The sequence below is a fragment of the Alosa alosa genome, chromosome 8 (genome assembly GCF_017589495.1).
Source record: "Alosa alosa isolate M-15738 ecotype Scorff River chromosome 8, AALO_Geno_1.1, whole genome shotgun sequence".
In the NCBI taxonomy this organism is placed as follows: domain Eukaryota; kingdom Metazoa; phylum Chordata; class Actinopteri; order Clupeiformes; family Clupeidae; genus Alosa; species Alosa alosa.
Genome location: NC_063196.1, coordinates 6,460,092 through 6,476,807, shown reverse-complemented (window position 1 = coordinate 6,476,807; position 16,716 = coordinate 6,460,092). Strand labels below are relative to the sequence as shown.

The window sequence follows — 16,716 nt, the reverse complement described above, 5'->3', positions numbered from 1 at the left end:
TTTGCCGTATGCGTTGCCCCATTCACTTCAATAGATTCTATTCAATTTAGCCATTGATCCGCCATCGCATCGCCGGCCGTGTGTGTATAATATCAGTATTATGATCCAATAAATGATGAGTTTAAGTATGCACTGCAGTTACTATATGGAACTAATTCCAAAGCTTAAAACTTAAAAACTTAAGTTGTGTGGTATTGTGATGAGAACTCCGACCTGCTCCAGGTAGCCCAGCATGGGCAGAGCGGTGAGCTGGACAGGCTCTCCTAGCGGAGGCAGCTTATGGGGGAGCTTCTGGTCCCAGTACAACTCAGGCATCCTAATACAAGGAGATGGGCAGAGAGAGAGGGAGAGAGAGAGAGAGAGAGAGAGACAAAGATACAGAGAGAGAGAATGGCATAATTAACATTAACATAAGCCTCTTTCATTAAGTGCATTTAAACAGCATACATAGCATTGTAACAGCAAAACAGAAATACAATATTTACAGACATTATGACATAAACTTTCTGGTGTATATGTACACATGCAATAAATGCCTCTGCATGCCTATGATTAAAACAGCATACCCATTTCCAAAACATTCACAGGAGTTTGCCTGCCCTTTACTAGATTTTTGAGAGGGAATTACAAAGTTTGTGCTTTCCCAGGTCAGAGCTTACCTGAGGAACCTCTCCTGTTTCTCCTCACTCTCGCAGGTGTACATCTTCTCCCGGTACTCTAAGGCAAACTCCATGTTCCCCCTGACCAGCGCCTCGTACCTGGACAGAGATGCACACTTACTACCACAGAGACCAAGGTTGGGCACTCAGACAGTCAGAAGGCTTTTTTGTGGGCTTTTCGCCTTTTATTTCTGATAGGACAGTGAGAGACTGAAAGGGAATGGTGGGAGAGAGACGGGGTGGGATCGGGAAATGACACGGTCCCCGTGGACACTTGGACCCGTATATGGTATGGGCGCTGTGGCTCAACTGCCCCACTGAAAGATTGTTACCCAATATCAGTGGGAATGTGCCCAAACAACATGGCTTAGAAACATCACCTTACCGTAAGTGTTTTGTTTAAATCTACAGGTTGCCAGTAACTTAGAGACTCTACATGACCTTGCGATCAAATACCACAATCAAATTACTTTTAGTTTAGTTTGTGTTATACTATGTTACATAATGTGTGCAAACATGGTGCTTCAAATTTTAAAGTATAAGTGCCTTGATAAGCATGTGGGCTTCTCATCTAGATGTGGGCGGAAACAAACAGTGTCTTTGAGTTTTTAATGCTGTTATCTTCGATCAACTGGAGTTAACTACAGTAATTGGCTGTGAATGGCTGTACCTCTGCTTCCCATCGCCGTAAGTAACAGGGCAATAGCCCTTCAGCTCCACCTGCTGGGGGAACCGACTCTTCACCTGTGCCACAGTCAGTTTCCGTGGCAACAGGTGGGGAGGGGGGAGAGAGTACGGGCAACCGGGAATCACAAAGCACTCTGGAGCTTCAAGGAATTTCTGAGTAACAGAGAACGGAAACGTAAATATGAACAATGGATCAGTTACAGTAAATAAATAAATAAATACATGTAAACAATAGTACAGGTACAGTAAATAAATACATGGAGCCCTGTAACATTTCTGTTGTATGAGAATGCACCTTGTATGCAAAATACTTTTGTCACAGTGGCACCTACAGTAAGTGAATTCGTCTTGTCAACAAAGCAACCGATAAAACTCCAGAGTAGGCAACTGCCTGAATGGGCCACACGCAGACTGTAACACTACCTATGATTAATTTGTTTATTATGTGAAAATTATCAAAGTGATTAATACGATTCTGTAAACAACTCTTGTAAATGAACCAACGCGCTTATTGTTGCCACAAACCACAAATTCTCTGTCCCAACCATAAAACTGAGGTCTTTATTTGACCTTTAACCTATTGCTCAGTCCTACCCTTTTACTGTCTATGGTCCTACCTGCAGGCACTCTTTGGTGGCCATCTTGTAGTAGTGACCTCGGTACTCTGCGGCCAACTCCAGGGAGCTGGTGTGGGAACAGTCCACCAGGTGTCGCTGTTGAGCCAGGCTCACTGGGCAGTACTGTCCAAACTCCCCGAGGCGACCCTGCAGCTCCCGGGGAGAGACACACAGGTGGGCGATACTTGCCGCCTTTCCTGAGGGCAGAGGGCATTGGGCTGAGTTTACTGTAACCACACAGATAAGATACGGGAGAGAGGCACACATTTTCCCCAAGAGAAATTGTACAGTAACATTTTACAGAAAATATTTTCTTAGTAGTTACAACTCCTGCTAGATATGGACATGCATGATATCAACACAGATAAGGAGACAGAATATGGGAAAATACTTTTTTTACATGTATGGTTATGGTTATGGTAATGGTATTTAGCAGACACTTCTGTCCAAAGGACACATTTACAGGAAGCATGGTTTGAGTGGTTACTCTGAGTTACAACTCTGAGTTATAACTTGGATGGGTGGCCAGGTAAATGGTTCAATGGAAAGAACAAAAAACCTAAGAGAGGAACAGCCATTTCAAGGCTACTCTAAAGAATCTGATTCATGAAGCATATTTTGTCTTCTGTAAAAAAAAAAAAAAAAAAAAAAAAAGTATATATATATATGTATACAGTAAATAAATAAATAAATACATGTATATATATATATATATATATATATTGTATATTAAATTCTTCAAAATGGCCTCTATTTACCTTTATGACTGCAGTATTACAGTAACATCAACATAGGCACCTGGAATGCTTCCCAATTACAGTAATATGAGAGAACAAAAATCAACAAAAAGGTTCTCAACATGTATAGGAACTCCTTCAGGACTGTTGGAAAACCATTCCCAGTGTCCCATATGAGTGTGAGTGACAGTGAAAGTGAGCTGGAGTGAGTGAGTGAGTGAGTGAGTGAGTAAGTGAGTGAGCTGGAGTGAGTGGCTTGAGTGAGTGAGTGAGTGAGTGAGTGAGTGAGTGAGCTGGAGTGAGTGGCTTGAGTGAGTGAGTGTGTGAGTGTGTGAGTGAGTGTGTGCATGTGTGTGGGTCTGTGTGAGAGTGAGAATGAGAGTGTGAGTGTGATGTGAGTGAGTGTGTGTGTGGTTGAGAGAATGTGTGTGTGTGTGTGTGTCGTGTGTGTGTGTGTGTACACGTGTGTGTTACCATTGCATATTACCATTGCGTGAGTGAGTGAGTAAGTGAGTGAGCTGGAGTGAGTGAGTGAGTGAGTGAGTGAGTGAGTGAGTGAGTAAGTAAGTGAGTGAGCTGGAGTGAGTGGCTTGAGTGAGTGAGTGAGTGAGTGAGCTGGAGTGAGTGGCTTGAGTGAGTGAGTGAGTGAGTGAGTGAGTGAGTGAGTGAGCGAGCGAGTGAGTGAGTGAGTGAGTGAGTGAGTGAGTGAGTGAGTGAGTGAGCGAGTGAGTGAGTGAGTGAGTAAGTGAGTGAGCTGGAGTGAGTGGCTTGAGTGAGTGAGTGTGTGAGTGAGTGTGCGCATGTGTGTGGGTCTGTGTGAGAGTGAGAATGAGAGTGTGAGTGTGGTGTTAGTGAGTGTGTGTGTGTGAGTGTGAGAATGTGTGTGTGTGCGTGTGTGTGTGTGTACACGTGTGTGTTACCATCGCGTATGCGCTCCATATAGGTGTGTATGCTGGTCATGCAGAGGCGTGTGTGATCCAGCACGCGGGTCCACAGCCACCACTTGCTGCGTCGGGCATCCAGCGATAGCCAGTTGTGGCGCTGGAGCTCATAGTGCTGCCTCACAGCCTCCTCTTCCTGTCTGTAACAGGAGCAGCCCAGCGCCAGGATGGATGCACTGTTGTGCTCAGGGTAGGGCCTGGAGTGTGTGTGTGTGTGTGTGTGTGTGTGTGTGTGTGTGTGAGGAGGGGGGGGTGGATGGAGAAAGAGAGGGAGGAAGGAAAAACAGGGAGAGAGAGAGAGAGAGAGAGAGAGAGAGAGAGAGAGAGAAAGGGAAGGAGGAGAGAGAGGGAGAGAGAGGAAAACGAGAAGATTAATGTACAGTGACCGATAGATGGTCCACTAAACCTGTGGTGGGCCGTGGTCTGACCTGTTGTGTTTTAGCTTGTCTTTCAAGGCCCTCTTGAGGACGTCCACAGTGTCCAGCTCCATCTCCACCATGAGCATGGGAATGATGCCACGCTCCTCCATCAGCACTGCCTGCTGCTTGGTCACAGGAAAACCATCCAACACATACCTGCACACACACACACACACACACACACACACACACACACACACACACACACACACACACATATACATACATACACACACATACATACACACACATAGGGTGTTTCTCAATACAAAGTATGTTAAGAACACACTCCCCATACGCATGGTTGCAGGAGAGGCAAGCACGCGCACACACACACAGACACACTGCCCATACCGCGTGTGCTACAGGTGAGGTCCATGAGGGGCACACACACACACACACACACACACACACTGCCCATACCCGCGTGTGCTGCAGGTGAGGTCCATGAGGGCCACCTCCAGGCACTGTATGGCCAGTTCGTCGGGCACTGTGGCTCCCTGCTTCAGGTGCTCAAGTATATGCATGGCCAACTCGGTGTGGGGCTGCTCGGTCAACACACTCCTCATGACCGAGCCCAGGGACAGGCGCACCATACCGTACTCACGCACGAACATGTTCGCCACTGCAGCAGAGAGAGAGAGAGAGAGAGAGAGAGAGATGAAATGGGGTGAGAATGAGGGAGAAAGGAAGAGAGAGAGTGAAAGGTGTTTGTTTATTTTTGTTATATCGAGAACAGGGAAGTGTTGAGCGTTATCAGAGTAAGCTACCAGGAAATCTAAGCCATGGGATTGTATTCGCTGATTTCTGTTTTTCCTGTTAGCTGCTTTGATCATGTTATACTTCGATAGTTAGGAATTGTATAGAATCATTGTAGAGCTCATGGGCCATGTTCCATGAAATGAATGTCTTGTCTTGTACTTGTATTTTTTATTTATTTTATTATTTTTTATTTTGTTGGTCTGTATGAATGAATGAATTAGTGAATGAATGAGGGTGAGTGAGGAGTGAGTAGGGAGTGTAGTCTTTGTTGACTGTTTTGCATTGCACCAACTGCATTCACACTTTCTCATTTACCCTTGCCTTGCCTGCCTTTGCCTGCTTTGCTGCTTGGGTGTCTGTATGAATAGACTCAGACTGCAACGCTACTCAACTTGCATTTAGATAACAAACTGAAGCAATCGCTACATGGATGTTGGATTTGTTTGTACCGAGTCAACACAGTGTAATCTCTCTCACTTAGACCTTTTTAGATACTTTTAGCCATTACATTATTGTTATGTAACTGCTAGGGTGTTGATCATCCGCAAGGCAACATTTTCCAACCGTGTTGCCAGGCATTAGAAAGTGGTCATACTCGGGTCTGACCACATTGCTCAAACAGTTGTCCTGTGTGTCAAAACCTTTACAGAGACATAGTGTGTGTGTGTGTGTGTGTGTGTGTGTGTGTGTGTGTGATAGCTTTGCCTGTGCAATTCTATAATCTGGATCTTCAGCCCCCTGACCTGTGCTCTTTCCTGACTTGGGCGGGCCGATGACGGCCAGTTTGATGGGTGACGAGGGGTGGGGCGGGTGCTGGCGCAGGTACTTGAGTGGGTTCTTGAGGAAGGCGCTGCGCGTGGCTTTGGAGCAGAAGAAGTAGATGAACTGGTTGAGCAGCACAGGGTAGCTGGGGTTGGATGGACCCTGCATCGGCTGGATCAGGTCTCCCTCCGCAAACTGGTGATGCACACATACACACACACATGGGAATTACACACACAGACACACACACACACACACACACACACACACACACATTTGCGTGCAGAAAGGGTGGGAGTATATATGTGTATGTGTGTGTGTGTGTGTGTGTGTGACCATGCATGTGGTGTGTGTGTGTGTGTGTGTGTGTGTGTGTGTGTGTGTGTAACAATTTATGTGGTGTGTGTGTGTGTTTGTGTGTGTGTGTAACAATGTATGTGGTGTGTGTGTGTGTTTGTGTGTGTGTGTTTGTAATGTACAGTATAGTGTGTGTATGTTTGTATGTATGTATGTATGTATGAGTATGTGCATGTGTATATGTGTGTATTTGTGTGCATGTATTTGTATGTGTGTGTGTGTGCGTGTGTCTTTACTCACCCTAACAGGGTCCCAGCGGCCGAAGGCGCTGGTGTATCTATAGCAGTTGAGGAGCAGCTTGGTGGCGAGGCTGGTGCTGATTGGCTGGCCCCGCAGAAACAGAGATTCTCGGTTGAGCAGCAGGGGTCGCACCTTCTGCAGCAGCTGGTAGTGCACGATCCGTGGCTTACGACCCGCGTTCACCATGATCTGTGGGATCTGGCTATCAGCCAGCTGGTCCTGAGACAGACATGCACACACACACACACACACACATGCTGTATGTAAACACAAATACACACCTAATGTATTGCATTACTAGGAAAGACAATTTTATATAATCACAACTAATCCTGGAAATTGATAAATACAGTGAGTCACTTTCAATTCAGCCGATTCCGTCCTGTTCACATGGTACATTCTTGCACCAGATATGCAACCCCAATACGTCTCCGTCTCTGTTCTTCTTTCTACTCCCGTCATGGTATGGCTGTGAACCGTGAACCGTGAAATGGTCTCCAATCTCTGATATCTACTTATCATGTCTCTCTAATGTCATTTATAATATGTACAGCAAAGACACCTAAAGTTGACATTCAACTGACTAACAAACCACCCCACCCCACCCTTTCTCTGTACCCATATCAGGGTGAGGCTAGTCTATCTATCTATCTATCTATCTATCTATCTATCTATCTATCTATCTATCTATCTATCTATCTATCTATCTATCTATCTGTCTGTCTATCTATCTATCTATCTATCTATCTATCTATAGGTAGATCCCCCCATATCCATTCCCCACCATGGTGAGGTTATTCTATCTATCTATCTATCTATCTATCTATCTATCTATCTATAGGTAGATCCCCCCCATATCCATTCCCCACCATGGTGAGGTCTATTTATCTATCTATCTATCTATCTATCTATAGGTAGATGCCCCATATCCATTCCCCATCATAGTGAGGTTACTGTCATTGGTGTCAAAGCCATCTCTGATTTCTGCCTCATATCTATCTACCTAAACAATATATGTGTAATTCATACACTTAAAGAGTTGACACTAAAATGACTACCCCTATCATGGTGAGGTTGTTGTTGTCCGTGTCGAAGCGGTCTCTGATCTCCTGCTGTAGGCGCTCCACGGCGCTGGCCTCCGTCTCCTCTTCGCCATCCTGGTCGTCGTCCTCCTCTGGGGGAAACTCGTCCAGCAGCTGCGCCTCCAGCTCCTGCTCCCACTCGTCATCCCCATCACCCTCCTCATACTTGCCCTCCGAGTCCAGGTCCTCGAGCACCTGAGGGCAGAAATAGGGCAGGGGCAGGGTTCAACATCTCTACTGACCGCTGGCCTGGAGCAAGTAAAAGGGCATGTAGGGGGTCTGTTTATCCGCCAATAACTGGCATGAAGTAGCCTAGTTCACCTATGGTGCTAACTGGTTGAAGCCAAGTGGCTACTAAAAGTCAGGGTTCATTACAATGTAATACATTAAGTTTTGTGGAAAATGACTTTTTCGGGCCATAAAATACAACAGGCCAGTTTATCTGATATACCAGCATGAGGGAGGGTCAGTCTGAGGAAGTGTTGTGTTGAACCCTGGGACATGGGCAGACTGGGCGTGTGGGGGTGTTTTCAAGCAGTCGGCGGAGTTTTATTTACAGAGCTGGGGCATATAATGTAGGGCTGCCAATAATGATCATTTTCATAGAGGTCTGTTTCCAGTATTTAGAGACCACTGACCCTAATTCAATTTGTTTCTCAGTCATTTTGGTGCATTTCTCAGATCAGAACTGAAATTCTCAAAACTACTACAGCAGTAGTTCATGGTAAGTGTGGACTAAGTGTGCTGAGTTAGTTAGATGTGTTGAGATGTGCTAAGGAGAGGAGGTGCTCCTGGCAGAGTTGGGTGTTAAAGAGCTTCTTGAAGGAAGAGAGGTCTCCAATGTCCACTTGGAGTGAGTCAGCAGCACAGAGGGGCTGGAGGGCTGGGAGATGGTGTGGGGGAGGGAGAGGATGTCCTACCTGACTGGACAGGGTCTGGGTTTTATCATGCTCCGCCATAAGTTCAGCTCTCCTCTTAGCAATGGCATCCTCCTGGAGCAAATGTAAACACAAGAAACACAGACATGTCAACACAAGAAACACACAAACAAATATACAGTAAACACAAGAAACATACACACAAGTGTAAACACAAGAAACACACACACACACATGTAAACACAAGAAACACACACACAAATGTAAACACAATATATTCCGATTCATTCTCGTGACCTGAGCGTGCTTCGGTTGAATTTGTTTACAGCAAAAAGCTTGTTGCTAGAGAAGAGCGATTAAAGGAGAATTCCGGTGTGATATTGACCTAAAGTGTATTGAAACATGACACCGAGTGTAAACGTATGTCTCATAGCCCATCTCGACTTGTCCCCTGCACTCCAAAATCTGGCGCTAGTTAGCCGATGCTACCAACAGCTTTTTCAATAGTGGTGCTTCGGCATCGGGCTAGCCATGCAAATAAATCACTGTTTTACACCCATTTACGAGGCTCAATGTATCTCCACACTTCATTGGTAGACTTCCGAGGGCCCTGACATTTAAAACGAGACATTGAGAACTTTGAAAAAGCACTGGTAGTTTACTTACAAGGCGATTTATACAGACAGTATCTTCCGCGAAGTTTAACGTTTGCAGCCATCTTGAATTTAGTCCGCGATAAGTCGAGCAACGGTAAGAATGAACAGGTATGATAAGGGACCAGATTCCAAAAAATAATTCAGGTGGAAATGCATGGATTCCAGTTTCTTCCAGTAGCAGCAACTGGAATCCATGCATTTCACTGAATTATTTTTTGGAATGGGTAATAAAACAGTGATTTATTTGCATGGCTAGCCCGATGCGGCACCACTATTGAAAAAAACTGTTGGTAGCATCGGCTAACTAGCCAGATTTTGGAGTGCAGGGGACAAGCCGAGATGGGCTATGAGACATACGCTCACACTTTCGGTATCATGTTTCAATACACTTTAGGTCAATATCACACCGGAATTCTCCTTTAAGGCATTTGTTGAGAAGAAAGATGTTCTGACTGTTCTCTGCAGGATTCACTGTAGGCTATTTCGTTGCTCTGATTGGTTAGGTCTATCCAATTGAGGCATTTTCCCCCCTGTATCAGTTGAAATATGCCGCATAATCACGTCCCAACGCTTTGGTTCCAGACTCAAATTCTGAATAGAATTTTGAGTATGGATACGTCAGGCTAAGAAGTTTAGGTATTGAGGCTTTGGTCTAAGCATTCGTTTTTAGTGTGTAAGCAATGGGCAAAAAAACTGTAATGCAGCGTCCACACGTGATATTACAGAAGAGCTGGCTTGGTGCTAGCTCAGCTAGTTTGCATGCTAACTTCAGTGGATATCTTAACAACAGGGAGCATAGGCATTTTGGATATTACGGTTGTTGGATTAACATTTTTGGATGTTTAAACAAAAAAGAACTCCATATAGCACCTTTACATGTTACATGTGATCCCATTCAGTGTTTTCTTTTTTGTGAAACCAAGAGGAACATGTTATAGCAATGCAGATGTCACACATCCAACCCACCCCCTAAACTTTGAACTTTGACCTTTGAACTTTGACCTTCAAACCCCACTGTGAGAACATGTGACCTCTGACCCTGATCTTGGCGCGCAGCTCCTTGACCTGGCGCTGCATGTCTCTGCTGCGATCTCGACTCCCCCTCCAGCGTGTGAGCAGTGGGGGCAGGAGTCGGGTCAGCACGTCACCCACGTCCAGCGACATGATGAGTGTGGCGTCGGGGAAAAGGTGCCGCTCTACCAGGAAGTGCGCGTCCTCTGCATTTTGGGGGAAACCCTCCAGGATGAAGCCTGTCGACCTAGGGATTAGGAGAGGGAAAAATAGTCTGTGTGTGTATGTCTGTGTGTGTGTACGTGTGTGAAGCCCTCCAGGATGAAGCAGTAGACCTTGGCGTTAGGAGAGTGTGTGTGTGTGTGTGTGTGTGTGTGTGTGTGTGTGTGTATGTGTGTGTATGTATGTGGGTGCGTTCCGATCAACTCCTAGTGGACTGCGAAGTGAACTGTACAGGGTGTTTAGATTTGTTAAGTGGTATTCCGTTCCATAGGGAGTGATGGTGTTCAGTCCAAAGGGAACTGCACAGTGTGTAGGGAGCTAGGGAACATAGCTACATCACTTCACCGGAAGGTTACGGTGGGGCTCAGAGTTCAGTAGATGGTCCGAGACGGCTATAATTGCAGATAAACGTCATTTGTTTGGCTTTTTTACGCTTGGATTTTGTGAAAGTTAGAGAGATATAGACACTGTACATTCTAAAAAAGTCATTATTGTAATCCCAAAATACGTCTGAAGTATTGTGTGAGCCAACTATCTAACGTTAGCAAGCTAACTACCCTCCGCTGTTTTGAATGGATAATGCGTCTCGTGAACCCAAGCATCTCTTTGGCAACCTAAGACTAACAGGGCATTCCAAATAAAACATTTTTAGCGATCGAGTTCCCTGTGAAGTTGCCATGGATTTTACACCCTGTGCAGTGGGTAGGGAGGGAGGGAGGAATTCAGTGTAGGGAGCCTTGCGATTGGAACGCAACCTGTGTGTTACCTGTAGGGCTCCTGCTCCCACCACTGCACCAGCACCATCTCCAGCACCTCCTGCGGCAAAGGTGTTCCCTCCTTCAAGTACGCCTTTATGGCCTCCTCCTCATCCGTCAGCTCAGCCTCAGGCTCCTACACACACACATGCATGCACACACACACACACATACACACACACATACACACACACACACACAAATGCACACACACACACACACACACACACACACACGAATGCACACACACACACACACACACACACACACACACACACACACACACACACACACACACACACACATTTTAACTCTTAAACAGAATTGACAAGTAGAATACATATGCTGGCAGGATTCAAATATTGCTTCCCATAAAAGAGGTTCTGACAGCAGCAAAGAACCATACCATAATAGTTATATTATTATATCAAGGGTAGGGGTCACAACACAAACACAGACAAACACACACACACACACACACACACACACACACACACACACACACACACACCCCAAACACTACATACACACACACATTTACACACAATCTCCAAACACACACCTCCCCCTCAGCCTCCATCTTCTCCGCCTCTGCTTTGGCCGAGCCCTGGTCCTGCTGCAGTTCCTCCAACTGCCTTTGGAGGGCGTGCAGCTCCACAGGCGGCTCCTTGAGCGGCTCGGCCTCGTCGGAGCGCTCAACGCGCTGCTGCGTCTTGGCCAGGATCAGCTCCTGCAGGCACTCACGGAACTGCAGGTGGAAGAGGCCCAGCTGTTCTGCCAGCCAGCGCCCGTGGGCCGTCTTCCCTGCACCACGCACCCCCAGCAGCAGGAGGCGCAACGCTGGGGCCTGGGGAGAGTGTGTGTGTGTGGGGTTGGGGGCGGGGGTCCATACAGTATAATGAAATAAAATTCCATAAAACAAAATAAGATTCCATATAATTAAACAAGACCCCATATAACGAAGCTGGATGTACCGCTTAGCAGTACAAAATATGACCGCCGCTCAGTCCTGCACATTCTCTCCACAAAAATAAATCATACAGGATAATGAAATAAAATTCCATAAAACAAAATAAGATTCCATATAATTAAACAAGACCCCATAAAACGAAGCTGGATGTACCGCTTAGCAGTACAAAATATGACCGCCGCTCAGTCCTGCACATTCTCTCCACAAAAATAAATCACGCTTGTCAATTCGTCTCCATCTCCTACTCCATCCCCTACTCTTGCAACTCATGTAGGTGAGTGTGTGTGTGTGTGTGTGTGTGTGTGTGTGTGTGTGTGTGTGTGTGTGAGGGTGTGTTTGCTTCTGTGTGCATATGTGTAGTTTATGAATGCGGTGTTGGTCTTACTTGGAGTGGAGCCAGTTTGTTTCAAGAGGTCACACAATTCCTACAGACTCCTCCTTGAAACTTGAAACTGGTGACCGTGTGGAGTGGAGCGCTAGGTCAATTAGGACATTACATTCAAACATATTTGAAATTGCTTTAAGGCCTAGCAAATAACAATGTGAGTGGTAAATTAAAGGTTGTATCAGCGATTGTGGGTAACGTCACTTCTGTTGACATTCAAACAAAACAGAGAGCTAGCTCGCTACTCCCTCCCCCTCCCTCCCGTGCAATTGAAACTTTCCTAAACGTGCATCTCGTCGGTGATTGATTGGAGTGGTTGGTAGCACCAACCAGCTGAACTAGCATTCCAGCTGCGCTAAGGTTTTGACAAGCACCACAATTGTTCCCTCCATCCTTTTGTTGCTTTCAAAAAACCTTTTATATCCATGATGGCCTTGAAGTCTTGAGTTTGTGAATTCCCTTAAAAAAAAGCTTATTATGTGCTGTTAACCAGCAACCATAGACAGTAAAAGAAAGCAGCAAGTAGCCTTGGCTACAATTTCTGTAGTTGCTGTGTCCATTCATTCATTGTTATTCTCTCTCTTGCTCAAACAAAAGTTGTGCGTGCATTAAGTTGATGATAACGTGTTTACAAACTCTACTTTACATAAAATATTGTAAATAGTCTACTGTCATGCAGTTAATGGGATACTGTGCAGAGTTGGAAAGTTAGGTCAACTTGGAAACTGTTTCTCGTTGTTGAGTTGCCTGTTGGTAAGGTACAGCCGTAGCTTACACTTGGGCGCCTGTGTTGCGCAATGCACTTTGCTCCTCTCATCTATACGACGCAGTTCCCATTTCTCCAAACCATACATAATTACAAGGACAAATATTGCTACACGAGGGAAATCAGTGTGGTGTCCGATGTGAAAAGATAGGTATAAATCTAGCGAACACATTTCCACGAATCACAGATGTGTTGATGACATAAACTAGTAAATATTAGTGGACTTAATGAGACGTGATGTTGAACTGCATGCCGATGCCATTTAACCCAAATGCCCCAGCAGCAGCACGGGAGAGGAGAGCTTATCTGACAGATCTGCATTGTATATAGTGAGGTTATGTTAGATTACATTGCAAAAATATCACCATGCATTCATAACCTCGTGATTCAGTGAGAGTGATCCCAAAACATCGGAAAGTGACATTTCTGTATTACATTTTGTCAAGAGGAAAAATCAATAGCAAACTGTTCCCAACTGACCATAGCGCTGTGAACCGTTCCTGGCTGCGCCTGGCAAATCCGCCATCATAATAGCAATCCGCTATGGAACAAGCGTGCCTGTTGTTAAAGGGAATGTGAGATGACGTTCTGATTGGTTTATTGCACGTTACGCCCAAACCACACCCATGAATAATGTAGCTACTACAGACCACCCCATTTTAGATTTGCGTTGGGCGCAACAGCCACAATCCCGCCGGTAAAATAGAAACAGCGCCCAAGATCCGCCCACAAAGCAATTTGCGCAAAGTCAATTGTGCAAGATAGCGCCCTATGAGTGATTATGACAATGAGATTATGTCTGTGTTTATATTCCACCTCGAGCTCTCCCGGATACAGCATGTGACGTCATCCACTCCACAATCGAAAGGCTTCAAACCCAACACAATGATGCCTTTTTTGTGATCTGGCGACTTCAATCACATAACACTGGATTCCACACTCACAAATTTCTACCAGTTTGTTGACTGCCCTACAAGGAAAAACAGGACAATAGACCTCATGTATGCAAACGTGAGGGATGCATACAGTGCAAACCCCCTTCCCCCTCTGGGAAAGTCAGACCACAACCTCATCCATCTCCAGCCAATGTACAAGCCCAAAGTACAGAGGCTACCAGCTGCCACACGCACCTTCAGAAAGTGGACACCTGAAGCGGATGAGGCTCTAAAAGACTGCTTTGAGTGCACTGACTGGAGTGTGTTACAGAATGGAGAGGACTTAGAGGAGGTCACACAGTGCACAACCGACAACCTGAATTTCTGTATGGACATTGTTGTTCCCACCAGAACTGTATGCTGCTTTCCCAATAACAAGCCTTGGATAACCAGCAATGTGAAGACCCTTCTTAACAGGAAAAAGATGGCGTACAGAGAGGGGGACATGGCAGAGCTGAGGCGCGTGCAAGTGGAACTCAAAGTCAAGAGGCTAAGGAGGACTACAGAAGGGAGGTGGAACAGAAGTTGCAGGAAAACAACATGAAGGAGTCATGGGACAGCATCAAAATTATAACTGGCCTGAAGAAGAGCAGCAGCTCTGTGGAGGGGGACCTGGACAGGGCGAACCAGTTGAACCTCTTCTATAACAGGTTTGACTGCACTGCTCCAGCTCCAATGGGAGTGGTCTGTCCACCACCCCCTGCAGACTCAGGCACTGCTCTTGTTTGCGTTCCTGCCCTACCCCCACCTCCCAACCTCCCAGTTTCTCCAGCTCTGCATCCTGGTGACACCCAACGACCTAAACCATCACCACCTCATGCCCTGCCCCCGCCTGACGCCTCCTTGCCTGTGCCTGCTGATGATGGACGATGCCATCACTTATCTTCTACACAGGACACATTCCCACCTGGACAAGGGGAAAAGTGCTGTGAGAATCATGTTCTTTGATTTCTCAAGTGCTTTTAACACCATCCAACCTCAGACTAGGAGACAAGCTCTTGCAGATGGGTGCACGCTCACCTGGTAACCTGGATCACAGATTACCTGCCGGAGCGACCACGGTTCGTCAGACTGAAGAACTGTCTCTCTGACACTGTGATCAGCAGCACCAGCGCCACAGGGAACTGTGCTCTCTCCAGTCCTGTTCACCTTGTACACATCTGATTTCTGCTACAACACTGAGTCATGCCACATGCAGAAGTTTTCTGTGGGGTGTATCAGGAACGGGCAGGAGGAGGAGTATAGGAGCCTGGTGGAGGACTTTGTGCAGTGGTGCAAACTCAATCACCTTCAACTCAACACTTCAAAGACCAAGGAGATGGTGGTGGATTTCCGCAGGTCTAAGTCCACTTTGCTACCAGTCTCCATTGATGGGGTCAATGTCGAGGTGGTAAGCACCTACAAGTACCTGGGTCTCCACCTGGACAATAAACTGGACTGGTCAGCCAACACTGACGCACTCTACAAGAAAGGGCAGAGCAGGCTGTACTTCCTGAGGAGGCTGCGCTCCTTCAATGTGTGCAGCTAGCTCCTCAGGATGTTCTACCAATCTGTTGTGGCCAGCGTCCTCTTCTATGCAGTGGTATGTTGGGGAGGAAGCACAAAGAAGAAGAAAGCTGGCTCTGTAGTGGGAGCTGAACTGGAGTGCATCACTTCAATATCTGACAAAAGGACCCTGAACAAACTGATCAACATCTTGGACAAGGAGTGTCATCCACTCCAAGCAGAAGAGCCTGATCAGCTGGAGACTTCGCTCACTGCCTTGCACAACAGACAGACTGAGGAAGTCATTCATCCCCAGGGCCATTGAACTGTTCAATGCATCACTTAAGGGAAGAGGAGAAATAGACTTCTCTGCATAGTTTGTCTGCCTCTTCACCACCTCCATGTCTTGAACTGTCTGTCCACTAGCCACTTTACCATTGTCTTCTGCCTCACTGTTTGCGTGCTTTATTAGCACATATGCACAACCCCTCCCTCCATGCCACAGCCGAACTGTGACCACACTTATACCTTTCTTAATATAGTTATTTATATATAGATATATAGACTTTATTCTTTCACTGTTGCACTGTTTGACTGTTTGACTCATTTGCACCATCACCATGACACTCATTCACAAAGAGCACCTTACCTTACCTTATGCACAGAGGACCACGGGCTCAGTCCCTGCCTCAGTCATTGCAAGCGCATCTGATTGATTAATCACCCACTATGTGGATACTGTACTGTTTTATTTAGTATAATTTGTATTTTAGTATATTTAGTATATTCTTTATCTTCTACAGTCCTTATTGCTTAGTTGTGTTTTTTATATTATATACTTTTAATTACTTTTTCTGCTGTTAGTGAATGTGTGTGTGTATGTTGTCTGTATGCTACTGTGACCTTGAATTTCCCCTAGGGATCAATAAAGTATCTATCTATCTATCTATCTATCTATCTATCTATCTAGATGCAGGAGCAGGAGACACCTGCTGTCTGTTGTGATGTTCTGTTGTTACTGAGTTTTGTTGTCATGCCGATAAAGCTCTTTTGATTTGGATTGAAATTGATTGAAATATGTCATGCATTTGTTCTCTTTGTGTTGCATTGCATTGCATTGTTCGTCAGTGTTGTTGCTCCACTCTCACACACACACACACACACACACACACACACACACACACACACACACACACACACTGACCTTGAAGAGCTGTGTTCTGCAGACGTACTCCTCAGGGCTACTGAGGAACCTTTCCCGGGCCTCGGGAGTGAAAAAGTAGTAAGTCTTTTCCCGGTACTTGGCGGCTAACTCGTCTACGCAAGGCACCAGGCAGCCGGTCTCCTTTAGCGCCACTGGACAGAAGTGCAGAGTGTCCCCGAGCACACG

The 16,716-nt window shown here is 45.9% G+C and overlaps 1 protein-coding gene across 3 annotated transcripts in view; it reads right to left on the bottom strand.

The window, feature by feature from the left end:
* ak9 (adenylate kinase 9) overlaps nucleotides 1–16,716 on the bottom strand; it is a 30,077-nt gene that overhangs the window by 1,729 nt on the left and 11,632 nt on the right. For all 3 annotated transcript variants that reach the window (XM_048251118.1, XM_048251117.1, XM_048251119.1), the window contains 15 exons: nucleotides 16,531–16,716; nucleotides 11,348–11,632; nucleotides 10,797–10,921; nucleotides 9,836–10,055; nucleotides 8,184–8,255; nucleotides 7,240–7,458; nucleotides 6,182–6,400; nucleotides 5,566–5,779; nucleotides 4,484–4,685; nucleotides 4,070–4,216; nucleotides 3,621–3,838; nucleotides 1,964–2,160; nucleotides 1,330–1,499; nucleotides 660–758; nucleotides 214–316 (listed from right to left, as the gene is read on the bottom strand). The exon at nucleotides 16,531–16,716 is cut by the window's right edge. In XM_048251118.1, the coding sequence (XP_048107075.1) occupies nucleotides 214–316; nucleotides 660–758; nucleotides 1,330–1,499; nucleotides 1,964–2,160; nucleotides 3,621–3,838; nucleotides 4,070–4,216; nucleotides 4,484–4,685; nucleotides 5,566–5,779; nucleotides 6,182–6,400; nucleotides 7,240–7,458; nucleotides 8,184–8,255; nucleotides 9,836–10,055; nucleotides 10,797–10,921; nucleotides 11,348–11,632; nucleotides 16,531–16,716 (2,676 nt within the window). The remainder of the gene's footprint in view (nucleotides 1–213; nucleotides 317–659; nucleotides 759–1,329; nucleotides 1,500–1,963; nucleotides 2,161–3,620; nucleotides 3,839–4,069; nucleotides 4,217–4,483; nucleotides 4,686–5,565; nucleotides 5,780–6,181; nucleotides 6,401–7,239; nucleotides 7,459–8,183; nucleotides 8,256–9,835; nucleotides 10,056–10,796; nucleotides 10,922–11,347; nucleotides 11,633–16,530) is intronic.